The sequence below is a fragment of the Cynoglossus semilaevis genome, chromosome 14 (genome assembly GCF_000523025.1).
Source record: "Cynoglossus semilaevis isolate Cse_v1.0 chromosome 14, Cse_v1.0, whole genome shotgun sequence".
NCBI classification, from domain to species: Eukaryota; Metazoa; Chordata; class Actinopteri; order Pleuronectiformes; family Cynoglossidae; genus Cynoglossus; species Cynoglossus semilaevis.
The window spans coordinates 10,287,086-10,314,851 of NC_024320.1; the positions used below are offsets into that span (position 1 = coordinate 10,287,086).

At 40.3% G+C, this 27,766-nt stretch overlaps 2 protein-coding genes and 1 non-coding gene across 7 annotated transcripts in view; 2 read left to right on the forward strand and 1 right to left on the reverse strand.

Annotated features, from left to right (window-relative positions):
* LOC103389512 (N-chimaerin) overlaps positions 1-7,341 on the forward strand; it is a 14,537-nt gene extending 7,196 nt beyond the window's left edge. For all 3 annotated transcript variants that reach the window (XM_008324946.3, XM_017038939.2, XM_025062553.1), the window contains exons 9-15: positions 1,690-1,767; positions 2,391-2,475; positions 3,338-3,511; positions 3,621-3,698; positions 3,775-3,912; positions 4,040-4,145; positions 4,253-7,341. In XM_008324946.3, coding sequence (XP_008323168.1) covers positions 1,690-1,767; positions 2,391-2,475; positions 3,338-3,511; positions 3,621-3,698; positions 3,775-3,912; positions 4,040-4,145; positions 4,253-4,424 — 831 coding nt within the window. In that variant the 3' untranslated portion in view covers positions 4,425-7,341. The remainder of the gene's footprint in view (positions 1-1,689; positions 1,768-2,390; positions 2,476-3,337; positions 3,512-3,620; positions 3,699-3,774; positions 3,913-4,039; positions 4,146-4,252) is intronic.
* A 258-nt stretch (positions 7,342-7,599) lies between these two features.
* trnam-cau (transfer RNA methionine (anticodon CAU)) lies at positions 7,600-7,672 on the reverse strand. The gene has a single exon. It is a non-coding gene; the product is annotated as a tRNA-Met (tRNA).
* A 3,146-nt stretch (positions 7,673-10,818) lies between these two features.
* The window catches only part of LOC103389511 (FERM, ARHGEF and pleckstrin domain-containing protein 1-like), a 48,893-nt gene continuing 31,945 nt past the window's right edge, over positions 10,819-27,766 (forward strand). For 2 of the 3 annotated variants that reach the window (XM_008324944.3, XM_017038554.2), the window contains exons 1-2: positions 10,820-11,132; positions 17,139-17,366. In XM_008324944.3, coding sequence (XP_008323166.1) covers positions 17,193-17,366 — 174 coding nt within the window. In that variant the 5' untranslated portion in view covers positions 10,820-11,132; positions 17,139-17,192. Of the gene's footprint in view, positions 11,133-17,138; positions 17,367-27,766 lie in introns of all 3 variants that reach the window. The other variant, XM_017038555.2, reaches the window with a different exon arrangement.

Here is a 27,766-nt window from a genome sequence, read left to right on the forward strand (position 1 = left end):
TGAAACTCACTCAGTGCATACAAACACACACATACTCAACGTATAACCACGGCCCCAGTGGTTTCATAGTGAAGTGAGAGAGCGTGCTACAACGGGCCGCTAAACCTCCGGAGGCCTTGTATGACCCGCAGTGCGTGACGACCGTCCGTGCACCTCATACATCACTGTCCGCACACGTGCATGTGTGTGTGTGTCGGGAATGGTCCTGCATACGTGTGTACTTTAACAATTGGGCGGAATTGTCGACAAAGCAGCGAGGCTGTGACATTGAGACCAAAGGTCTCTCACTCTCTCTCTCTCTCTCTCTCACTCTCACTTTCTGTCTCTCTCCCTGACAGGAAGTCAGCTGGAAGTGTTTCATGTATTAACAGTAACAGTAAGAGTAAGTGATAATAATGTTGTGGATGATCCTGTAGTGTCAATCATGAGCTCCTAGTCTTCTGTAGAACGTGACATGACATCAGTTCTTGATCACATGTTGACACAAAGCTGAAGAAAATAGAAGTAGAATGAACGTGATTGGCTGAATAATGTAACTGACAGCTGGATCATCACTAACAGTGACCAATGGTATTCAACCTCCCACTGTTTTTTGTCTTTCTAACCACATGTGATGACAGTTTTACATAACAGACCTGGAGTCACTGCTGCTCCAGTTTAGAGGAGAACGTATACAAATATGTCACTTCTGCATCGTCCACCTCGAAGGACAATCCTTTGATTTGATAAGAAGAATAAGATAAACTCCTCTCCGCTCATTGTTTCCTCACCCTGCCCTCCTCCCACTGCTGCCTTTTCCTCCCCCTCCTTCTCCCTTGGGACTGTTGAAGTCAGAAGGATTGGTTGCGGAACAACAAGCGTCCCTGAGAATTCCGATTGGCTCCCTCTGCTCCCGGTGTAACCTGTTAAATTCATCCATCACCGCTCCGTAGCCCAGCCTCTCTATCCCATCACCACTTTTCCTCCTCCTCCTCCTTCTGCCTCTCAGCTACTTCTGCCTAGTGAGCCTGTAAGAGAGAAAGGAGATTATCAGTCACATTGAAGCCATGTGGGCTGCAGCGCTCATCTTCAGGATACAGAGGGAGAGAGAAACCGCAGTTTAGGATACAGAGGGAGAGAGAAACCGCAGCGTCAGTTCAATTCTGAAGGATTTCCTCAAACACCTCATTTCAATTGAAGTCATATTTGTTGATAGCTATGTTTTTTAAATGTTGTTTCTTATCACAGAGGTGGATTTTTTTGACTGGCAGGCTTTTATTGTTTGCTCTTAACTAGATTTGTTCCAGCTCATCTTTTTTTTTTTTTTTTTTTTAAAGTACGTATTGGCTCCTTGCTGTTGTACTTTGTTTACTCGTGATTCAGATTTGATTGTCAACGCTTGTTTTGAGCGTCCAAAGCCAAACAAACAATCCCCCAATGCCGAGCTGCGACTGGCACAACATTAAAAGAGCGAAAAGGCGATCGCGTAGACGGGAAGTGGAGAAGGAAACATGTCAGAAGGGAACTCTGTTTACGGCTGCTCTCGGTTTAAATGTCAGCGCCGGTTCAATTCCCTCCCTACCGGTTTCTGGCAGGACCCCAGACCCCAGAGGCTCGAGAACCTTTCTCAAAAGAGCACCGGCTCCTAACAAACCCACATCCCCTGCTTCAACCTTCTGGCAACCAATCAGATCTTTTGCCATTTCACAGCTCACTTCTCTGGTGCGACGGGCGACGCTGAAGGAGAGTGACTTGGCGCCCAAGTACGAGAAGGTCCACAACTTCAAGGTGAGGGACTTTGTCTTTCTGCGTGTGTTCGTGCATGTAAGTCTGTGTGTGCGTGTGTGCGTGCGTGCATGATGGTTCATTTAAATAAGGTCAAGTGAGCTGAATCAGCAAATCCTGACACAAACAAACACACACACACACACACACACACACACACACAGTTCTTGATTTACATGTCGAGGGCTCAACCTTCATTAGCCTCAAATTGCCACATTTCCATATCACCACCACCAGCCATTAGTGACACAACACAAAGGTCAGGGCACACTTTATGAGCTCGGGGGAAATGTGAATACACACACACACACACACACACCAAAAATACACAAAGCCCTTTGATGTGACAGAGGTCATTAGCATTTCCGTATATAGAACTAATTTATGCAGCAAAAGCCGATTTCAACTGTGCTCTCACTGCATTTTTTATAAGCCCCCTTCAGCACCTCCATTATAGCTGCACCATTATTTTTCCAGCACCAATAAACACTGGTATTTAGTAATTATTGTCGTTACCAGGTCGCGTAATCAGCACATTAAACACTTTGTTTGAATTGTTCTCTTAACTCATGTATCTGAAGGAAAGAAATGGTTGTTTTAAACTTTGTGATTTCCCCCATCTCCAGGTTCATACCTTCAGGGGCCCTCACTGGTGTGAGTACTGCGCCAACTTCATGTGGGGTCTCATCGCGCAGGGAGTCAAGTGTGCAGGTAACAGCCAAAAAAAAACAAAACAGTCACACAGATTGTTTTTCTTTGACTATTCCATTTCCTTATTGGTGAAATATCGCTAACTTTTTCTGTTTAACTCATCAACATCTATCTCAGCATTTTAATGTTGAAAATTGTGTCAGTGAAGGCTCAGCTGATGTGGGTGAGACACAGCGTTATCCCTCTATAAATATCAGCTGGTTCTTTAAGGTTGAGTTTGAAGCATCCGTGGTATTGACCTACACACGGTTGGAATAGAGGCAACAAGGCATAAGTTAATGTTTTCCAATGACATGTTGACTGATGAAACAAATTCTACACAGTCTTTGGAGTAGAGTTTGTTCCGACAAGGTTTTCAAAAACTTCTCAACAGTCCTGGTCATTAATTTCTGCTTCTGTTGTTTGACCCATGACCCTTCTTGCTTCCATACACCCACATATAACAAAAATAAACTTTGTCAAGAAAACACTTCTTTGAAGGTATTTAGAATTATTACATTTGAGTTCATTTAAGCATTCTGGACTCTGTCTCCATCTTTTTTGGAAATTGATTTAGAACTTGACTTGCTGCGGGGCAATTCAAAGTGCAGATGCCCCTTTTTATGAAGCAGATGCTCATTTAAAATACAGTGGAAATGCTGCTTCATAGTGTTTGCACAACTGTTCAGTATTCAAAGAAATTCAAGAAAGAGAGAAAAAAATCTATAAACCATGCAAATTCTTGTCATTTACCACCATTACCAAAGTATGAGTCTCTCCATGGAGCTGAATGCATTCAGAAACATTATAATGTACTAGCATTACATTTTTTAAAATGTTACTCCCCCACAAAACTACAGAGACATTTTTTTTTCTTTGTCAGACTGTGGCTTGAATGTCCACAAGCAGTGCTCCAAAGTGGTTCCTAACGACTGTCAGCCAGACCTGCGCCATGTCAAGAAGGTGTACAGCTGCGACCTGACCACTCTCGTCAAAGCCCACAACACCAAGAGACCCATGGTGGTCGATATGTGTATACAGGAAATCGAGCAAAGAGGTGAGATCAGTGAATGTTGGTGTGAGGATTTGTTAGTAGTTACTAAGCTAACGATCTTATCCAGATGGCATACAAAATCATCTTGAATTTAAAACTTTTTGTCCTTTAGGTGTTCAGTCAGAGGGCTTGTACAGAATATCAGGCTTCAGTGAGCTTATCGAAGACGTCAAGCTGGCGTTCGACAGAGGTGGGTGGCCGAGCGAACAGACACTCAGACAAACTCATCGTCTCCTGACGTTCTGACTGATGTTTTAAACCCACAGATGGAGAGAAGGTTGATATTTCTTCGAGTGCTTACGAGGACATTAATATCATCACTGGAGCTCTAAAGCTCTACTTCAGGGAGCTGCCCATCCCGCTCATCACATATGACGCCTACCCACGCTTCATAGATACAGCTAGTAGGTCTAGAGTGTTTATACTTGCAAGAATTATGCAAATAAATTCAATAAGTCCAATGCAGATGTTTTAAGTCAAGACTTCAGACAAATCTTTGTTTAGAGGTTGCACACACTATTTTTTTTACAGAAATTACTGACCCAGAAAAACGGCTGGAGTCTCTCCACGAGGCCTTGAAACTGCTGCCGCCAGCTCACTGCGAGACTCTGCGATACCTCATGGCTCACCTCAAAAGGTCTGACTTTCTCAGTAGAATGATTTGATTACTGTATTTGGATTCATACGTTCAACTACGCGCCAGGTTATAATGATTTCAACCCCTTCACCTTTGCCTCTACCAAGGGTTATCCAAAGTGAGAAGGAGAACCTGATGTCCAGTGAGAACCTGGGCATCGTCTTTGGCCCCACGCTGATGAGGTCGCCCGACCTGGACGCCATGACGGCCCTCAACGACATCAGATACCAGAGACTGGTGGTGGAGATGCTCATTACCAACGAAGACGTGCTGTTCTGAGGGGAACAGAGGAACGCGGACATTCTTCTTCTGATGACGGAGGAGGACATATGTTCATACAAGTATGCACTAACCTCCTTTGGGAGACGGAGAAGAGAGAAAAAAATCATTACCTCTTTTAAAAATGAAGGTTGGACGTTGCAAAAATGAATGACTAACGTGGGCAGTGAAGGAGTAACTGAATGAAGGAGGAACAATTCAGCATTTCCATACATTTCTAATGAAGTGCAACACAACAAATTAACACACTTGAAGCTTGATAAATTATAATATTTCACTGGTAGAAGAATGGATGTTTCTGTCATACATGTGGGGATGATACAAGAAGAAAAGTTTCATATCTTCTCATCTTAAATAGAGGCCTTGACAGTTTTTTGTTTTTGCTGTTGCTCTACTCCATCATGCCTTTTTGTTTTGGTCAAGCTCATGATCACATAGGTTTTGTAAAATCCTTGCCTGGCGTTGGAGAAAACGGCCACAAGGTGATTAGAAAGTGCCCTCTAGTGGTCACACGCGTTGTGACAGTTGATGAATGAAGGCTTCAATGAAGGAATGAAAGAACAAACAAAGTAACCGATGTGAATGGACCTATGACGTTATTTTTTCTCATCACTCCATCAACTGATGTGTAGGTAAACACTAAGATGTATAGAATATATTAGTCGCTATCATAAAAAAACGTTCCTTGACCTTTTTTTTTTTTGATGTCACAACACTTGAAATGTTTGCCACTGGAGGTCGACGAGTACTTACCCTCAGCACTGGAGCAGTAATTGGACTCTCTTTATTTTGTGGCTGTTTTGAACCAGTTCTTCTTTGCACATCTGTCAACTAAAATCAGTATTAAAATCATTAAGAGGCCTTAGTATTTTATTGATATGAGGTGAATATGAACGTTTTACACACTCCTGTGAAAATGCCTGGTTGTTTAATTTTTACGATTTTTTCATCTCTAATGCTTTTTTTTTTTTTTCAAAAACATAGCATGTTAACAAATACAGCATTTTTTACTTCTTTCATTGATTCAAATCATTGCTTTAATTTTTTATTTTTTTCATCTCCTTTACAGATGCTAACAGTAGTTTTTCAGCTATTGAATTTTAGAGTAAAGTGGCAGTTCTAGCTGGAGAAAATCAGACCCAACACAGTCCTGAATTCTACTTTTGTTTTTTTGAGATATATTTTTAGAGACGGGGCCAAAATGTTGGCACGCCACTTCTCCCACATCACTCTCTTCGACTGGCTTAAATATAACTTTTTGTTTACTTGTAGGAAGCAATCTAGACATGTAGCTCTACAATATGGCAATGGGAGCCTTTCCCACTCACCAGACGATGTTGAAGTTTTTGAAAATTTACCATTTTCATTGCATTCTATGGTAATTTGGAGGTCTTGAAATTTAGAATCTGACCTTCTCCAAAGAGTTACCTTTAAAAGACAATTACGTAACGTCTCTGCCGACCTTAGCTTTGCTATGAGATGCAACATGTCAAGAAAAGGCAAGAAAATGTTACTACAACAGCAGAACTTAAAAAATTTACTCATTTCAAATATGCAAAACAGTGTTATGTTGTGAATTTTGCTCGTCCCTTTTCCAAAGCAGTATTTGTACTTGATCAGTATTATAACACAGACGCAGACTAAAAAAACAGATTGATTTGAGTGTTGTTGTTTTTTTGTTTGTTTGTTTGTTTAGTAAGTATTAAATACCACATTATGCAGCAATTAAATGTTATCTCCCCTCAAAAAAACGAATCAATTTCAGTATAACAACAGCACATAGTGGAAAAGTTGAACATTTGGGGGATTTTGCTCACAGATGGTGAAGTATTTGATTTTGTCATGATAACATCATTACATTATTGGAGCAGGTTTTGCCAGGATGTACTAGTACATTTGCACGTGGGGTGTACAACGGAAGCCATGGGTATACAAAGTCACCACTAGATGTCACTTAAACTCTCATCTGCTAAACTTTTTCAATTGTAACGGTTTTCAAATTTTCAAATTTAATGTGCTGGTTGACTGAGCCACATTTGTGGGACTCCAGCTGTGACAGTCATTTGAACTGTGAAATACTGAGATATAAAATAGCTTTCTCATCAACACTGAAGGCCAGTTATAGTTGCTGTATATATGGTTTTGACTTTGACTCTGCCTTCAACAGACGGTGGAGTTGTCATTACAGTCCTAGTTTAATTCTCAAAGCTGTACATTTTTTGGGAAGGTGTTGCTAATATCTGTGAACATTCTCATTCATTTAAGTAATTTTGGTATAAGGTTTAAAGTAACCAACTTGTCTTGCTCAAGTTGCTTAGAAGACATTTTAGCTCCTCTCCCAGGTGCTACATGGCTTCTGCCTGCTGCACCTGGTGTTTAGCCTCTGAACAGTGTGTAATCAGGTTTTGACAAAAATTGATATCTGGGTTTAAGGAGTGAAAAGATACCTTGACGTCAAGTGAAACATCTTCAAGAAACTTCAGAACTTTTTTACACTGGTGCCAAATGGAATGGGCAGGAGTGAAATCTTCCTCCTCATTTAAAACAAACAGACAAACAACTATCCTTCATTTACTTTCACCCCCATTTCTGTCGGGGGACCTGCCAAAATACACTAGACATTCTTCATTCATGAAAAGATGGTCAAATCCATCACTGCCAACTAAATCAGTGAAGACATGCTGTGATTGTCAGAGTCAAAGGCATCAGGTTAGATGTGATACATGATGACTGTCAGCAATGCCTCAGTTGATCACACATCTCTTCGTTGTTTTGCTGTTGTTTCCTGTCTGTTCCTTTCATCATCAGTACTAACTGTCATCGATCACAAATGCTAAGACTTCCTTGACGTGATATCATTGCTGTAAAAGGATTTTCTATGTGGTTCATGCATGGTGGAAATAAATTATTAAATATATTGCTTTCAGTCTGAATTCATTCTAAAGTTCCTTATTTTTCGTATAATTCCATGTGTTTCAGCATGTACAAATACTAAAGGCCTTAAGCTTTTGCATTTCTTAAAAGTATTTTTTTTTTAGTTCTAGAAGAAAAATGAAAAACATATGAAATCACTCTGTTCTTTTGTGCTAGGCTTGATATACTGTAACAATCAAAGTTGTAGTTTTGTACTGTGTAAATATAGTTATGTAGGAAACAACAGCAGGTGAAAAGTCTGTGCCCCGTGTGAGGATCGAACTCACGACCTTCAGATTATGAGACTGACACGCTACCTACTGCGCTAACGAGGCACGAATATAGTAATATGTGTTTCATTTGAAAAATAAAAAACAAAAACGTCCAGCTATTTGCATTATTAATGTACTGCCTATTTTGCCTGTTTGTCGTGGCAAGGTTCCAACCATTGCACCAAGTACCAGCCATGGTTTCCTCTTCCTGTGGTAGATTCATATTCATATGATGGACAGTGTAATGTCCAACCTTTATGGCCTTGCTAACTAAAGGCACGGTGATAGTTAATACTGTGAAAGGAACACCCTGTTTAGGTTCAGGTTTCTTTGAATGACAATGTAACAACACAGGTGGTTACACCCACATGTACTGTACTAATGAAAGACATGTGGTAATGTGGTTGTAGGCCTGAGTAATTTGTATCTTGTTGACACAATAAACACTAACGGACACGACCCTTCAGCCGCAGCCGACACTCCAAGTGCAGGCAGGCAGTCTATGTCTGTTGGTCGACTACAGTCTTTGACATCAAAGGCATCAAGAGATTGAATGGTTGTGAATTTAGAAAAAAGGCAAAAGAATTATATGAAGAATGGCCAAATGATAAAAGGGATGCCAACAGCCGTGAAGAGCCAATTTTACTGCCACTGCTAACTCCTGCTAACTTAGCAAACTAAGAAAGAACAGGCAGCAAGAGAAGTGAAGTTAGGACAAAATGGACATTTCAATCTACACGCAGGCAATAATGCAACACTTCAGGCGCCGTTTGTTGTGAACCACCGAGAACAAAGTAAAGTTGGATCATCAGACAGAGAAGGACAGACAGAGAGTAATGCAACCTGCTGATGACAACAGTCTCAAGACTCTGTAAGAAGACTAGACCTGTGACTTTTAGCCTTATTTGTCTCTAGAATGGCAACGAACAAAATCAGAGACAGTAAACTGATTATGCCGCTGTTCAAGCTGGAGTACATTAAGCAAATATTCACCACACACGTGGTTAAGGCCTTCCCGTCCAGAAAGCACGTGATGAACGGCAGACATGTCAGTGCAGAGGCTGCGACTCTGCTGACTGAGGTCAGTCGTTCAGTTGTATGGGACATCAGCACCAGGGTTCAACAGACTGTGGAGCCCCAGCTTGCTTCTCACTTTGGGTCACTGTTGACAGGCATCTGGCTCAGTCACTTGAGTTACACATACGTGACAGAAGATGACGTCATGGCCAGCCTTGGAGATTCTGTTCAGCTTGGCCTTGAGGCAGCATTGGGACTCACAAGGGAGCATTCCTATGTCACCAACAAAATGCAAGAGCTGATTGCACTCGAGGTGGCGAACACGGTTAACCAGTGGCTCAACATGCTGCCAGTTAAAGGGTCCGAGGTAAAAGTCAGCCTAGTGCAACCAAAGGAACTGGTTAACCTTCTGGCGTATGCACTGACCTTAACTGCGCCCAAAGACTCAGAGCCAAGTCACAAACAAGGATCTGCACAACCTGAAAATGGCTGTGAAGCAAATAGCATTTTAGTTTTACCAGAGCTTTTAAACTACAAAGATCAGGAGGTGCTGCGGCGGGACAGGGCCTTTATAGTTTTGTTTTTTTGCGGGCTGATAAACTACATTGCAGCTGAAGCTCATACTTCCGTGTATAACGTGGACTTTGATGGTATGTTGGCAAGTTTAGGAGCAAAAACTGTGGGACAATTAACGCCTACTCTGCCGAAAAATGTCAACAAGTTCCAAATAGCAGTATACAAGAAACTGTGTATGGTGTTTGGACATGCCAAGTTCCTGCTGTGGGCCATTTCGTCCAAAGACAGTTATTTTGAGGATACTCTTGTCAGGATTTTGAAGGAACAACTGCAAATGCAAGAGAAGGGCAACTTTGTCAAGAAGGCAAGGAGGTTTTTTAATGAGAAGACAACATTTAGGTGAATGAACCTCCACCATCTGACCATGTAACCAACCAACTGGAAGATGAATCGACACTTGAAACAATTCCTTTAAAAACAATCTAGTGTCTTGACAGGCACTAAAACTTATGAAACTGTCCAAATTACAAAATAAAATGTTAATAAAAAGTTACCTGCTACTAAGATAATTCTTTTAACATTGAGTACAAATCACATGAGCTGTAAAATATGTTAACATTATTACAATTACAAAAACAAAGGCAAGTCCGAACCTCCAATACTGTTAAGATAACTTCCATCATCACCACAGCAGTTTAGTGCAGCCTTCATATTTTACTGTAGTGTTCTTTTGGGATCTAGGTCAACAAACTACAAACATAAACAATGTCTCTGATCAAAGTTTTCTATTTTTGTCTCACCAGACTAGACAGAATATTTTCAGTACGTGTCAAATGACTCCTGGTTGTCCTTCAGAGTGAGTTGCTAAGCTTTTCTTAGTCTGCAAATTCATAGTCCTTTCTTGTGTGAGAATATATTGATAATTTCTACGGTCCTCACAGTCAACACACACACACACACACAGATGAAATGTTGTTCCTCATCCTATCTCCTATCATACACAGATCAGTGTAAGACAAATACTAAACACTTGGGTGATTAGTTAACAACTCATTTGCAGTACCTCACGTAGGCCTTCTAAAATACACAATACATATATCAATTTCATGCAGATCTATAACAAATACTGACAAGATTCCCTGAATCTGAATCACCAAAGAAGTGTTAAACAGGTGTTTTGTTCCTTTTTTTGTTTTCTACCTCTGCATGTTGATCCATTTGCATTTAATTCCATGTGTCACATCTTATTTTGTACAAGGAGCCCCTTTAATTCTAAAGGGCTGAGGGAGTGTTGATAAAACATGACAAAATGTAATAACACGACTAATATTTAAAAACAAAATTGAAGACAATAAAAGGAAAACACTTAATGTTACATATTATAAACTTCATGGTATATAAAAATAACCTGTAATGATTAATTCCTATTTTAAATAGGACTTTCTTGCCTTTTAATATTATGAAGCGTGTTTCTGTTTCTCTCTCCATTTTTCTCTTTTCAAAGAAGCTCTGCAAAAAGACTTTTACTTTAACCAGCCTTTTGTGTGTCAAGAGGAGTCAGAAGTTTGACCCGCGGCCCAGTGGTTGGCGACGGTAATTTTCTGTGTTATGATATGGTCTGTTCCGCACTTCCCCGAACTACCGTAGGGTGAGGCTGCGGTGCTTGCCAGGTGGCGCTGTAGTCCCAACGCTGTCCAGTAGGCGGTGCGTGCGGACGTGTGTGTTTGTGTGCGTGTGCGCGCCCGTGTGTGCGCCTGTGCTCTTTATTGTTTCCTGAGAAAGAGATTGAGCACAGTGTTTCCTCGCATTCGTTTCAATGGCTGCCAGGCTGTTCACCAAGTCCCACCGGAGAGACGGCGGCTGCAGCTGAACACACACTGCCGGCCAGGAGGCCCTCTGTGCGGGGGTGTCAACGTCCCAAGCTCTGCAGCCACCTTGGATAATTTTGTATCCCGAAAAAGGAAAGAAAGAAAGACAGAACGGGAGCAGGGTAAGGAGAACCATGCTTTTCTGATTGGGAGAGGAGGTTCCACGTAGAGTGTGAACGTGTGTGCGCGTGTGTGCTGTGTTCAACACGTCTTTATGCTGAGATAAACAGATATGAACCACGTTAGTTTGTTCAGGAAACTGCGTGTTCCCGGGTCTTAAGTAAATAAGCTGTCGTCGATTGAAAGCAGGCTGTCCATTTCCCTAATCTGCTGATCTCCCGGGGTTTTTATTACTCCAAGCGTTGACACATTTACTTCTTTACAGTCAGTCTACGCCACATTTTTTTGTAGTTGGTCTTTATTTATTCATTAAGTCTCTCTAAAGTGCCATTGTTTCTGTCCTACTGTTGCTCGCCTTGTCAAACCCTGTCATTGTGAAATCCTTTACAGCATTACGAAATTTGAATTCATTTATAAAGTACTTTCCAAGGGCTTTTATATTTTTATATAGGACATGTATTTTAAGCAGAGCATATTGTCATACATGTGGTTTGAAAAAACACATTATTATATATATTGTATGATAAGTGTTCTTACTATACCTGTTACTTAACATAAAGAACAGACAGATTTATTGTGGCAAAGAACTGAGTAAAAACCGTTTTTGTTTCTTTCAGATATATCTGCCAAAATATGTTCAACACGGTACAAAACAATTTGAACAGAGGTAGAAAAGGAAACATTTCAAAGTCTCTCTGAACAAAGAGGACAGATGTGCTTTAATTGTGTAGCACAGGTAGGTAGGTCAAAAAGTTCCAAGATGAAAACCTACTTCTACAACCTGCCTCATCTAAGGACTGAAATTTGCTAAGAATTCAAATGTTCTTATACCTGATCTAATTAAATGTAACACCGTTTGACAAAAACATAATGATAACAATTCTCAAAGCTGTTAAAGGGCAGCTCAAAGTTATTTAAATGGGACATCTTTTGAAAATATACCATCTGTCTTTGAACCATTTGACTTTCCCTCTTTTATCCATAACCAAGTCACCACGCTCTTGGAGATCTGGTGTTACGTTTAGAGAAAAAAGCCATGGAAAGACAGGAAAGGCAAGGAGCCCAAATAAAATAATTCCCCCAAGATAACGCAGAGGTATTTTGCTGTATGAACACAAGTGTCCAAAACTGGGAATCATGTGAGGAGAGAAGGAACTATTAAGAAAGAACAACACTAGGAGATCCTGTCACTGTAAACTACAGACAAAGACTGGAGCAGACGACGAGTGTCCGTAGATTGCCTTGGCCTACGGACACCTCTGCCCTGGCTTTAAAGGATTATACTACTAACCCACATTCAGGGACTTGGACTGAAGTGCGTGTGTGTGTCTTTGAATGTTCTTAATCTTGGTGTTTCAGTGCTGCACAACACTTGTACACTGGGATTAACACCATGAGAAGTGTCACCTGACTGGTTGAAATCATTGTTCAGGGATGTATTTGTTTGTCAGCTGAGAATCAAAACTCTTGTCTTCATTAAACCTCTGCCTTTAGACCCTGTGTTTTCATTTGGTGTGAGTGGGCGAAGCAGCAGCCAAGACTGCTATTGTTTCGGCCCTACCTCATTTCACTAATGGTTGTTAGCTGGGGTCTTGGGGTCAAAGCTGCATCTGTCAAATCACTGCACAGGACACATTCACTTCTGCTGATCAATATCACCTCCAGCACAGCCTGTAGAATTGATCTTTCACAACCTCACAATAGAAATCCCTCTGAGGCCAGAGAAGCAGCTTAATGCTCCCACAATTGGGAAGTGTCACCTTGATAAAAGGTGGATTCTGGATCAGCCATCGATCTGCCTCGGGAACACAGGTGTAAGAGGTCAGTGTTGTAGCCTTGTTCTTAGCTTTACTTTAACCGTCGAAAAAACAGCTAGCACGAGTTAGTAGTCATTTCTGAATTGGATCTGAATTTTTGGAATTAATGCCGGATTAAATAGTTTCTGTAATATATTTCATCTACATTTAGCTGAAGCCTTTGACCGACATCACAGCCATAGAGACACAGCATGGCATTTTTAATAAAGACCTTAACCCTGACAGTTGCACAGCTACTATTGCTGTCCCAATGCTTTTTTTTCTCCTTCTTCTCTCTGTTGAAAGGCACACACATGAAATATAAAGTAACGAGCTTGTTTAAAAAAATAAATAAATATTGATAGAATAATAAGATAGAAGAAAATGAGTGTCTGGCCCTGAATTACTAATTCCTGATATCAAAAGTATTAAAATCCCCATTTTGTACCCTCCTCACTGTCAAACAAAGTTGATGCACTTCACATCCGATTCCCAGAGCCTGGCCTCTTCTCACAGACCCTTGGGAAACTATCAACCAACACCAGTTCAAAGGCTGGCTGAGAGGCCACGGTCCCACTGAGTTAAGGCCCTGTGGCTGGAAGCTCCCACAGTAGCTCTCTTTGTGTCTGTCTGAGCAGCTCACTCTGTATTCCACTCTTGCTCTATGTGTAATCCACTGGGCCCCAATAAGGGACACGTCTCCATCTCAACTTCCCCAATTTAAGATTTATGTAACAGGATCCTTCAACACGTGACTTGTTGATTGGAGGACATTGCAGAAGGATGCTTCCCTGTTTTCTGCAGAAAATGATTTGTTGATGTTTGTAAGGGAAAATGACACTTGGCTGTTAAGGCCAGCCCCAGGAAGGCTTAGGTCAGGCTACAAAAACTGCCCCAGAGTCCACCATTGGAGCCAATTGTGAAGCAGACAGCGTGTAAGGTTTCCCAGAATATAATCACTTCAGAGCTCCATAATAAAGTGGTGATAGCTCTCATTCATTCCAAAAGAAGCAGTGAGGAAGTGACACACAAGAACAAATTTGTTCCCACAGGTGTACACGTAACCTGAATGTCAGGACCTATTTATTTTCTTTTTTATTTCTTTTGTGCGATCATCGGGTAACTTCCTTGGCCAAGCTCCAGTTTCCAGCTTTGCCTTTTGTCACATAGGAGCAGAGAGGTGCTGGTGTTTTTGTGTGCAGGTGAAGGGATTAGGACCAGGACAATGTCTGTATGGCTGTACATTGTAGAGATTTATCCTGGCTTGGTTTTCACTCTGGGAGTTTTGGTCCCAATAAGGTTTGTCACTGGCATTGAATTAGTGCATTATTCATAGACAAACTTATCTGGCTGGACAATATAGATGAAGGTCACTGAGGAGCACATGAACTGCTCCTCTGTTAGCAGATGAGAGAAAACTCCAAAAAATGAATGTAAAACTTCAGCTTTGATCTGTAACATAATTGGCTGTAAACCATCAGATGGCGTCAAGTGTCAAATTCCTGGTCGTCTTTGTGCCATCTGATTGGTAAATTATAATCTTATGTGAACAGGTTAGTGAAGAAAACAGAAGTGGTCGGATGGATGTTATTGATTATGCCATGTGATTGATAGCTACCTTGTTGAATAGTAGTCTTGCTGTCAGGCCCAAATACTACCGAAGGGGAAGAGGTCAACAGTGTGACATTGGATATTTTAATAGAACCACATGTTTATGCTGCTATTTTATAGTCCAGTTGTCAATCACACTTGGTGACTAATCATATTCAATCTCCAATGTTCTCTCTCTTACCTTATATTTTCTTTTTTTCTGACAGCCAACAATCATCAACTGACCTAATAATACCTCAAATGGACAAATAGACTATAGAGACAATCTATAAACGGTTACTAGTTGGATGGTTAATTTAACTTTGTTAGACTTTTTATTAATATTTAGGAAGAACTGAATTTTATTGAGCCTTTTTTGAGCCACGGCACCTATACTCGCAGGAATTGAAGAAAGATGACCATTAAGATTTCTCTTAACAGCTCTGATTCTCTTTTTTTAGTTTTCATAGCCATCTGCTGCCACCTAGCAGAAGAGTATCTAACTGGTCTTTCTGTCACGCCTTAGTGAACAAAAGAAAAATGATTTGTAATAAAATAAATAATAATTTCTGGACACATTACGTGAAAGTAGATCATTTTGCACAGCTGGGAATTAATAACTCAGATTATTGCAGTGCATTTCATCCTATTCCACAAACCTTGACTAGAGTTCTACTCTTGTTCATTTGAAGAGGAGTCATTCAAATGTTCTGTCAATTGAGGTTTGTCTAATTTGAATTTAGTGTAACATATTGACAAGATGCAAATGTCCCCTGTGTAATGACGTTGTCCCTCGGGTAAAGTAAATTAAATGTATTACCTACTTAAACACACACTTTAAAATTGTGTGTTGTGTACCTGAAGCCAGCAGCAGCTTCAGAGGTACACAACCTTCAGCCCCAGTTTACCCCCTGCACCAGTCTACATTCCTCAGGCCTGATGTCATCTCAGAGGAAATTTATTGTCAGAGGTTGAGGTTTATCAAGTGAAAGAAGAGAGGTTGGGGAAGCCCGGGGTAAATGGGTTTCTGTGTGTTCTTAGGACGTATCAAATCTGCCCCACTTGTGAAGCTTCTCTTCAAGTCTGAACTGGCCTTCGCTTGAGTGTTCTTTTGTGTGTCTGTGTGTGTTTACGTTTGTGTAATCTCACTTGCATGTTCTCCAGTTGGTGTGAGTGTCACTCAGGGTGTGAGAGCAATCTGTCTGTCTACTTTGTGTCCTGTGAGCAAATTCCTTGTAGTTTCAAATTTGCAAATCCATGTTAACTTTTGCTGAAGTCTATTCATGACAGAATATGCTACATTAGCAAATATCTGTAACTAGAACGCAGACGAAAGTCATTCTATTACTAGGATAAACCTGATTCAGTTTGTAGATGTGGTCATTTGAAGGTATAATTTGTGAATAATAAATGTGGCTGTTCACAACTAATTGTGTGGATCTCCTGAGACTCTTCTGCATCTATCTGATATTATTTAGTTAGAAATCAGTCAAGGAAAGAGTAAGATATAATTAGTCTACTGTAGGAGAAACTGAGTACTGTTATGTGACTATTTTATATTTAACTTAAAAAAAAAACAACTTTTTCCATATACTGCAATCAGTCACAGATTCTCTCTTCCTTTTCACAACTTGGTGAGTAGAATGAGGAACTGACAATTAAAAGTTTGTCAGTAGTTTGTAATATTCTGTGCAGAAGTTGAACTCAACATGAGTATTAAACTAATATCACATCAAACTGGTATATAACTAGTCTCTGCCCAAAGGTTAGCAGCAGGCTGCTAACGTAGCATGGACACATCTTGAAACAGCTCTTGGTACCGCCGAGGCTGGAAAAAAAGAGGTGTCTTGTTGTGGGCATGGGCATGTTCTGCTAGATGATGTTTTAAATGTCGAATTAGGTTTGCCATTTTCAGGCATGTCGACTCCTCACAGTTAAACTTATTGTTACTCATATTACAAATAGTGAACAGCGGCTCTCTTGTTTCCTGTACTTCCAAACAAAAAAAGTACGTTGTCTCAGGGCCAATAATGATGTAAACTTGATGATTCTGGCTGGTCGACTGGTGCATCTCCAAAATAATTCAAAATTCATATAATTTGAATCAATTATGGTGGAATGTAGGTTTGATAGCAATGTCAGTTGAACCTGCTATAATTACAATGGCCCAGTGAAACCATGTATTTAATCCTCATCACATAAATCGCTTTGGATTAAAGCATCTGCTAAATACATCATTGTCAAATGTCAATGACAATGGGATGGTGTGTTGACCTGCTGTGATGAACTGTTGACTTATGAGTGAATGAAATCTTGGACCAGGACATCATAACAGTTTTTAAAGTACACCAGCATACATAGATGAGAAGCATTACATTACGTTCTATTGCTAGTTTGTAAAGAGTGATGGAAAATGTCGGCCTCCTCGACTTTAAAGACGGGATTTGTGCAAAATTTAGACTTTATAGAGGAAGTGCCCCAGTTTTCTGGTTTTAGAAGTTCTCTGTACATTTAGGAACCAACCTAACCCTTAACCACAAACTGTTGGTGTTGTGTAACATGTAGACCCTCAATTTACTAAACGAAGTAACTTTTTTTTTTGTTTTAATCCTCCTCCTATAGACAGCCGGAGAGTTCCCTGCAGCTGCCTAGCCTCTCACTGTATCAGCCGCCACCATGGTTGAACCAGCCGACAGACCGTCCACAGCTGGACAGCGACTCAGTGCACCTGACAGCTTTGGAGTGTCCACTCTGGAGCCAGGCCTTCGTCCTCCAGCTCAGACACCTGGGAGACAGGTGTCAATCCGGGTGCAGATGCTTGATGACACACAGGAAGTCTTCCAGATATCAGTAAGTCCTTTCTACAGTGGCTCCCGTTTGCTTGTGTTATGGCCTTTTAGCCCCCCATAAACACAGAGAGTTATTTTGACACATGGGATTTATCTATTTTTTAAATTGTAGTTGGAGACAAATGTTATTCTTGGATTAACATTGCCATAATTTCTCATTGCCTTTCGTTGGTTCTAGCTTTAGTGTGATTCCTAGTACAAGTTAATCTGTTAGAGTGTAACTTTTCTTTACTGTCTTTGCTTAGACATTTTGCCTTTTGAATTAAGTTTTGAGTCAATCACTAAAGGAAGTTTTCTAACTTTTGTAGAAATTGGGTTTGCATCAACTCAACAATTGTTTTTCTAATGCTGCTTAAGGCAATGGATTCTCTGAATTTCTGTGCTGCCCACAGACCTTTAATGACCTCGCTGCTGTGGTTCTCTGCAGTATGTCATGTCTGAGTAGGTTTGGTCCTTGGTTCTTTAGTGGCCTGTTGCATGTTTAACAGGGAGTTCGATTTTTCATTGTTTCATTGTTGGTGCCACTACATGCTTTCACACTACTGAAAAAATTAAAAAGCCGCACTATTACCAATATGATTTGGAAGGATTTTTGTCATGATGATGGAGAAGAGTTTTCTTCCGTCAGCTGCAGTGTCCAACACTTGCCAGCTCTGAGGAGCCATAATTGGCCCTTGTGAAAATGCCAAGAATGAATGTGGTCGTTTGTATTTGACTGCCTGAGGACGTGTCTGTGGCTGAGTGGACAGTTTGACAGAGTGCTGGGTCTGGTGTCAGTGGGAGGGATGGTCCTTTCTCTGTGTTGTGTGCCTTTGTATTTTTTTAAAATCCTAAATTCATGTTTACCTAAAATATAGTGGTCCTATAGAAAGCATCAGCTGCAGTTATGACACTTACTCATTGAGTACTCACTTACTCAAAACAAATACAAATTAAGTTGTAATTAAATAAATTGAGATCACTATACATATTTTATACACAAAGTATTTGTAAAAACAATATTTAATTAAAAAAAATTTCGTTGAACTTACTGAAACCAACCTACAGAACTCAAAGCACCCTGGAAATTTGCAGTGTTGCAAAAGTTTCAATCTACATTTGAATGTCTGGGTTTTTTATTAGAAATAAATCAGTGTAAGCCTTTTTTTGTTGCCACTTAAAAACAGCATGACAACTGTCTTACTAAGTGGGATTTACATCAACTTGTTTAAACAGGTTGATGGGGCCTAGAAGTAGTAGAGGAAGAACAACAGAGACCATTACAGTAAATCTCTTAATCCCTAAAAAGAAAACTAGCAAGAATCCTGCCCAGAATTGTAGTGTTAAAATCTACAGAACCTGGAGTCCTGCAAAGAGAAGGACAGTGAGGTCAGAGACCAGGATATAGATTACATCTGCTGACAATAAACAAGAGAAAAGCCTAAACCCCAACTCCATAACACACAGTTGAGCCATAGATAATGTTTAGATGAGTCAACTCATGGAACTCTTTGGTTAAAAGATGCTTCTGTATTCTCTTAAATCTCAGGCAAACATTAGAGAATCTTGGGTCTTGATAATTGATTTCTCTCAAAACATGGAATGGCCTTAAAAGACAAATGGAAATTGCTTAGGAAAAATTAACATTGTGTGTCAGAGACGCTGTCAATAATCGTCAGGTGAAGAAGTGGTGACGAGGCTAGGTGTAAAGTTAAGAAACTGAAAGGATTACAGCTACATTCACTACTTATTTTTGGCTGTGTCTATTGATTGTTTTTTGTTATATATATCGTATTTTTTGTAACTCATCTGTTATGCAAAAGTACATAGGTTGAAAAGACTATTGTTAATCATGATTGACTCACCTCATCATTCAAATTCCCTCCAGTGCATTGGCACAGGAGCAGACATGCACATGAATCAACAGACAAGCCTAGGATTACAGTGATGTTGGCACTGGTTTGGACATTTTGTACACTGCATGGGAGTCAAATGTCTTATCCTGAGCTTAACCTGAGAACAAGAGCATTAAATCAATCACTGACAACTGTGCTGGTGTGAAAATGACTAGATGTTCAGAAGATTAGAAAAAACAGAACAGACACATCTAGCCCATCGGTCAGGGACCAATCAAGAGCTGTGTTGTCTTGCAGTGCTGTATATCTCTAACAACCCAAAAGATGAAGCAACGTAGCGTCAGGGTTGGTAGGATTAGCATAATTTAGCCTAGCTGTCAGGACTGTCTATTATGGTAAGAAACCTCAAGACAAAACTTAATGTGTTTTGGAGAATTTGATTTCAGAATCACATATGAAGAAAATGCAGGTGTAGAGTTTTTGTTGTCAGTGATTGACTTCCCAACCTTTCAGCATGTTGTTGTTGTTAGAAGTGTACAGCTCATCAGAAGGATGGTGGAGCTTTGCACAATACAGAATATATACAGTGGCAGACGAGAGAAATGGTTACAAAACTGTTCAGTTTGCATTGACATCCTCAAATTAGTTTATTATTATATTATTGTATTATTTTATTGATTTTTCTTTTTCTATTTTGATTTTTTAAATGAAAAAGACGTGTTAATTTATTCTTCCAGAACACGTGTCTTTAATAAAGTTTGATTTCTGGAATGAAGGTGTCTAATTTGATATATCTTGTAAAACCAGCTCTAACCTCAGGCTGTAACTAAGGAATGTAACCCCTCCCACCAAATCCCAGATTCCCGTGAGTCAACTGTGTTTACAGCCCCAAATACCATTTAAATCTAATGCAGTTCTCTCTCTCTCTCTTTCTCTCTCTCTCTCTCTCTCTCTGGGTAATAGAATTACAGAAGCAGCCTGTTTCTAAACAGTGTCTCTGTCTGGGTGCTGAGAACCTGTACGTTGTTGTGTTGTGTGGCTCATTAATAACACATGAGCACGAGGAGGACATTAGTACACTGGCTGCATTAGTGACTTTTATAAGGACACACACACACACACACACACACACACACACACAGAGGCTTCATTATTAATCTGGAGTGGGAGCAGTATGGGGCTGCAGTTATCTCCCGTTCCCACCTGGTGAATAATTAAAGGTAGAGTGGTCTAGCTATGTGTGTGTGTGTGTGTGTGTGTGTGTGTGTTAGTCTAGGCTTTATCTTTCCTGTTGTGTGAGTGCCTGGTGAATAATGAGGTCCGTTACTCATTGACTTCACTGGGTCCCACACAAATTCAGTGTCAGTTAGGCCTTTCACTCTGCTCATTAGACAGACAGTCCTGCTTCCTGTCACTGGAAATGTCTGTAGACGTTATATAAGGAAATGTCTCTGTATTTCTTCCTGTGTCTAAGACATTCAACCCACACTGTTCTTGACCTTCAGGTTAAATTATACTTTATGCCATTTTCTACTGTATATCCTGCTAACACTGACGTCAAAAGACAAAAGGCCATATTTAAAGTTCAAGGTTATTATAGCAGGTTTTCAGACTTTTCTTTTTACATTTTCTGATGGTAAAATGTGCACGAATTAAATCAAACAAAAAACAATACATTATGGTTATTTTTATTGGGACACAGACAAGTTATCATACTGTCACCAGCAAGCATTATACACATTACAACATTTCCAGGTGCAAATATTTTTACTGTAAAAAGAAAACACAATAGATCACACTAGTGTGGCTGAAATGGTGTAGAACCACTTTTGAAATATAAAATAAAAATGGTAAGATCGTGACAAGCCCTAAAGGAAACTGACAATTGTATTTATTAGTTAGTTGAGGCATACCTAAACTCATGTTGCTAATAGGATTTATATTTTATTTGCAGTAATAAAGTAAGTAAACTGTACCCTGTTAGTGATTTATGTTTGAAAATACATTGTAGATTTATTGAAGGTCCACATGTGACTTATGTCTGTCTTTCCTCTGAAAGAGATTTATAACTAGATTTCTGGATTCACACATGCAATGGTTGCACAGTCCATACACATGTAGCAACTCTGCATCATGTGGATTTATGTGGCCCTGGTGAGCCCATATAAAAAGCATCAATGTGGGTTTGCTGCGTTGGGCAGGGTGAAGAATGAGGCCTGTTGGAGCTACTGTAGAGTGGAGAGGAGACAAAAGAAGAGAGAAAAGGAGACAAGGCATTAGGCTGAATAAGAGAGAGAGGAGAGGGAAGGAGAGGAGAAGTACAGAGGAGAGGACGGGAGAGATCGCCTCTGCCCTAGTGACACATTCAGCGAAAAGTTTAATTTCATGATACTTTGTCTGTGTTCTTATGTAAACATTTTATATCATGTTTCCCTCTGACTTACACATACAAAGTCAAATAAAGGGGATTCCAACCCACTTCCTCTGAGAAAACAGTTCAAGTAGGGGAAACCCTGAAGGATTCAACTGGAAACTCAACCATTTTCTGTCCAAAACCTCAAAATAAGCTGCTTCCTGTTGGGTTAAGGATGTGATTCCATGAGACCTTTTGCTGATCCTTAGCTGATAAACAAATCCACCAAATTGCACGCCTACAGATTTTTGGAGGTAGTATGAAGCTGTTTTTGTACGTCAATGAATCCCGAAACTATTTCCTAAAACTCTTTCTTAGCTATTATTTCTTCTGTAGTCAATATTGATTACAAAAGAGAACTTGACAATGATTGACCCTTTTCTTTTGTCACATCCTCCTCCTCCACCACCGCACAAGTACAGTATCATTTCCTGCCCTGGTGGCGTTCAGCACAAAGGCCTGTCTATTTTAAATGTCATCACTCCCACTTCCTGTGGACTGCAGTCTATTTACCTAGTGTGACAGAAGGACTCCAAAACAAAAAGAGGAGAGAGCTTATCAAAAACATGCACTGTTCAGCAGACTCCCTTCTTGGATGTTTCTGCTCTCATCCAACAGGAGAACATTTAACTGACTGCTGGAAATAGAGAGACATTACATAAAAACAAAGCAGGTCTCCACGCCCTGACCCACTGACAGGATGTTGTATTCACCTGGGTCAAGGTGTTAATTTCTAAACTTCTGTTCCTGTTTTTCCGCTGTGTCTGAAGTGTTGGAATTCTTGCAGAAATGGTAAAGAATTGGCTATTCTATTCTATTCTATTTGTTCCCAACCAAGGTGTTGCAGCACATCAGTGTGCCATCAGGGATCATGAAGTGTGCTTTGGAGAATTATCTAATTTTAATAAACCTGGCTAAGCATTTCCAAGCATGACTGCATTAAAAACTATCTTAAAAAAAGCTGTTGAAGGAGATCTTAAAGTGTCTTTCTTCGATTCTTGCAGGTACATCAGCACGTGTTTAACCAAACAGGCATTGTTTTTACACTGATGAAGTACTTCCTGAGTGAATTGAAACTATATGTCATTGTATTTTTTAATTTGTGCCATGTCTCAAAAATGTTCGGGAAGCTTGTTCCTACCGTTCTATTCTGGTTATGGGACTGCAGGTCCATCAGTTCTATCAGTCCTCCAGCCCCAGTCAAATATTGTTTAGACAACCATGCACACATATACACATGCACAGACGCACACACACAAAAGGTCACAGACCCTGCAGATTGCAAACCCACAATCCAATCATGCGGCAAAAATCCATCAGAGTGGTTTTTCTTACTGCACCCAGACATGCACCGTTCCCACACACATGCAAAAAAGCCCAACACAAACACACTCACCCGATGTCTCCGTCCTGCTTTCCTGGTTGTATAGGCTTCTGTCAGTCGTTACAGTATGTGGGATTAAGGTCATCACGAGGGAAAGGAAAGGAAAAATATTTACCAATCAGGCTGTGCTGATTGAAGGATAAGGGGGAGTAAAAGGCAGCATCCTTCTTTGGTAGAGGCAGCTGGGTCACTCAGACAAAGGAAAAAAGATCAGTGAACATGTGGCTCCACATATAGGTTTAATCATGACAAAGTATTATATCTGCTGTAGTGGTGAAGGCAGATCTGTGGGGCCGTAGGGATTCACTGGATCCAAGTGATTCCTAAGGGCCTTATAACAGCAGGATTGTCATTATGATGAAGAGACAATCACGGCATGTTTAAAATGAACTACAGCCAGGGATGCCTGCAAGATGAGTAAAAACTGACACTTGTGAAATACACGTAGGACATAGAAAACTATTATTTTTACAGTATCTTTCATGTTATTATGAAATTAAATCATTTTAGCGGTAGGTTAGGATATTTTTTTTTTTTTCATAAAGAAATGCAAATGATTAAATTATTAGCCAGATATAAGAACAAAGAGTCACAAAAGAACTGTCTTCTGGGTATTCTAAATATTTCTTAAAAAATACTTTTTTTGTTGTGGTATATTTGTATGCAGAGGTAAACATAGAACCTTCCTAAATGTTTACAAATTGAGGTAAACATTCTTGTTTTCTCTCCACTGTAGAACTCCTGCTTTTTATTCTGTGGAAACATATTTGGAAATGAAACAAGAAACAGTCATTTGAAAACTTTTTTTTAGCTTGCCTCTGGAGCTGAGCTAAAATGTCCAAAACAGAAACAGCCTTGGGTTTGAGCAACATGTGGACGACTTTATTACAAGAGATCTGCTCTGAGTTACGTAAAGATGTTGGCTTTTCCATTGTCATTCCTGTGGTCAGAGACCTCAGGGTATAATTTCTGGACTTGTCTTTTTCCAGCTCCATTCTCTGACATTGTGTACATGCTGGTGTCATGCTGCAGCGGTGCTTAGTATTTCACTGCCCTATTTTTTTTAGTTTGGGTGTGTGCGTGTGTGGAAAGCCACGTGGAAACAATTGGATGCGCAAAGTTCAAAGAGGGAGCCACAGACGGCGATGCTCCAGTCTGAGCAGGGAAACAGGAGACCAGAGGACAAATTATAGAAGTTATTAGCCCACAGGTCAAGAGCTATTGCTGAATGAGACTCAGTTACAGGATTACTGAGGAAAAAAAGGCTCAGAAGGAGAGCGATATGGTGCAGACTACCAATGTTGTCTCTGAGGAAAAAGAGAAGCCGTGTTTCAGCCGTTGAAGTTAGGCCCCAGTTAGAATGACTACTGTAATGTAACTGTACTACACAAAATTACAACTGGCACATGGTATGGCATTTAAAAGCATTTCATCTGCAATTAAAATACACAGAGGAAGCAAAAGGCAGTTTTTGGACTGCACAAATTTAAGATAACCTGAAACATGAATGTAATGTCTGGTTTTCCATTTTATGATTTAAATAGTAAATTAAAGTAGTATCTGAAAGATCTCAATGTTGCTACCTAAAGGATGCCACTATCCTTTAAACGTCCAGAACATGTTAAAGAGGGAGGGTCAGGATGAGCTTTAGCTGAAAAGAGCTTCACAATGTGAAGGGGTGTTTGAGATGAGGATATTGTTGTGGAGTTTCTGTAAGCTGCTCTTTATGCAAGTGAGTTCAGTAGGACCAATCACAAAGCAGCATCGTTTTCATTCACCCTGCTGCAATTTACAGTAGCTTCAGACTTAACTCAAGAACTAGGCTCTTGAGACTACATTTACACATCCTACTGGAGAGGTATGGCGTTTTGTTTATAAACAAATGAAACCTCTGGAAAACACAACCTTGGAGATTTAAAATCTTGGACTCTTGAGTAGATTCTCCTGATGCCTCTAATCTGCTTCATTCAGTCCGTGTCCTGTATGGTTTTAATCTGGATGTTTTCCAGGAGCCTCAGTGGAATTCCACTGCGTGTCTGTCCCCTACTGTGTCACCTCCCCCCCAGACTCCAGCAGCGATTTCTCTGAGAACTTCAGCAGAGGAATGTCAGCTGATGTGTGATAATTGTGGGGGAAAGAAAGAGTAGCATTGGTTTTTTTTCACTCTTTACTTTAATTATCACACAGAATTCCAGATTGGGACTTTCCAGCATTTTGAACCTTGGTGAATCATTGCTCCTTCCTTTAAAAGCTGTGGTTTCTATGTTTAAATAAGTGGTGGATTGAGGCTATATCTGGTTGATCAGAAGTGTTTTATCTAAATCTAAATGGCTACAGAATCAAGGGAACACTGACGTCATGCTGAAAACTTTGTTGAATGACATACATTGATGTTATATTCACATTTAATAGCAGTGAAGAATTTTGGTCTGTGGCACGGCTCTTGTTGCTGCTGTCTTGTCTGTAAATCATCTGTGTGTCTTCAGGATAACCACACACACAGAGGCAGGCATTGGAGTTTAATTATTCACTTGTTTCCACATGCACAAACAATGTGCCAAACTTAGCCAAAGTTTATTATATGACTTACATGATGGTAATAACCTGACTGTGTGGTTTAAGGAGTCCTTTTGACACAAAGCCGAGCGTCTGACTGTAAAGTGAAGAAGTAAAGAAATTCTCATAGAAAACTAGTAAGAGAGGTGAAAGCCGAGCGTCTGACTGTAAAGTGAACAGAAATTCTCATAGAAAACTATCTTAGCCTGAGATATTGACCAAGCCTGTTAAATGACATATGCAGTCTGAAATTGAAACATATGGTCCCTACATAAAAAATATGATGTAGTAGCAGTTACATGAACACTTAGCAGTCATCAGCAGTGTCTTTTTTCCCTTTTTCATGACCTGAGGAGGCTTACCTTGAACTTCTTCAGAATTTTAGTATTCAACTATAAAAGCTTGCATCACGTGGTTGACCATGTTTTAATTTTATTGTCCTTGTTCCCCCCGCTGTTAGATTTACAGACCTCATTATAGCACGAGGCGTTGTGAACCGCCTTCCTACACATCAAACCTAATTGCTTTTTTAATGGTGCAACATCATGTTGTATGTACTTCCCTCCGCTGCTCAATTAAATTTTCTGCCTCATGTGTTCCATGAGGCGTAACTTACGCACAAACACACACTAACACTGTTGTCTTCATATGAGCCTGTGGGCATTTTCATCACTTGCACTGGAGGACGTTGCCAGTTACAGTTCGCACCATGCTTCATTGATGTTGAAGGGCAGACGGGGCTAGCAGGTGTTTTGCCAACCCTCCATTTATTTTTAATTCTCCTATGGCCTGTGAGTGTATGTCCCCTCGGCCCCCATTGGCCTCATGAAGGAAGTGGCCATGATGCTAGCCCATGACAGGGTGGTAGTTTTTGCATTTGCTCATGTCTTTATCTTTTTTCTTTATTATTTCAGACCTGAGAAACATTGAGAGTTTTTGACCTTACTGGCTTTGAAGGAAAAGCTGCTCCAAAGTCTGTAGTCTTCGTGTGATTCTCCTCTTTATTTTCAATAGGAAAAACTCCAAGTACAGAACTAGACGGAGGCAAAACAGTGCGACAAGAACTCAATGTGAGCCAAGCCACACCTGTGTGGTTTGTACAGAATAAGACCTGGCATTGTTCTATTGAAAAAGTTTGTGGGAAAAAACATTGTCTTGACTTGTCCACAGTGTCTCACAACTATTTTAACATAAGCCTCTTAGAGGTACCACATAGTAGTACCTTTGCATACTCTGTATGGAAATCAACTGGCCTGTTATTTTTTGTGGTTTCAACCAGAGGTAATTCATATGTGTTGGGCCAGCTGAGACACAGCAAGAATACATTTGACAGTAACACCACAAAAAGGCTACCACACTCTAAGTTAGAATATTTATATTTAGCATTTTTAGGCAGTGTACCAAAACTTCTCAAAATGGATTTCATAACTGCTGCACAATTAATGAAGGATAATACACTGCACTGTCCAACATGTTGCTTTGAAAGATGGTTGGGTGAATGAATAAATGGAAAGATGGAGAGCCAGTTCATTGTGAAAAACCATGCAGTACTCACAGTGGCCAGTGTTGTTTTAAAACTTGATTATATTCATTTTTCAATAAAGTGTGTTTGCCAACTGCAACAAACTGTAGTAAAACACAATGACATTGTTTTTCACTCTGGCATTGGTTAAGTAGCTGCGCACACTGTTCGCTGTGGGGGTGAAGACCAACAGCAAGTCGATGGGGGAGGGCTGGAGCAGCCCCGGATCCTGAGGCAGAAGAAGAAGCATAATGACAATGGCTCTAACATGGCACGGTTAGAGCATATTGTACTGTGTACTCTGCTCCATCTCACCTGAAAACAGACTGTTGAAGTCCTCACAGCTCATTATTTTTAGCCTTTGGCAACAAACCACTGTCTCATCTGATTTCTGATCATCCCAGCAGCTGGTGTGGAGTTGAACTGTTGAACTGACAACATGCATAAAAAAACAGGAGCAGAAACACAGGGCGAGAAATGCTGACATGAGCATTAGTTTTCCTCTTTGTTTATTTCCCTGCACTACCACCATAGGTGTAACCACAGCAGGGTGTCTGATATGTAGCCTGATTTCTGCCATGAGAAAATAAAAATCACGTGAACAAATCTACAGGTCAAATAACAAACTGACAAAGAGCTGCATGAGCTGCATGTCTCAAGGAATCCAGAGCAGGCGACAGGAGAGCAGAAG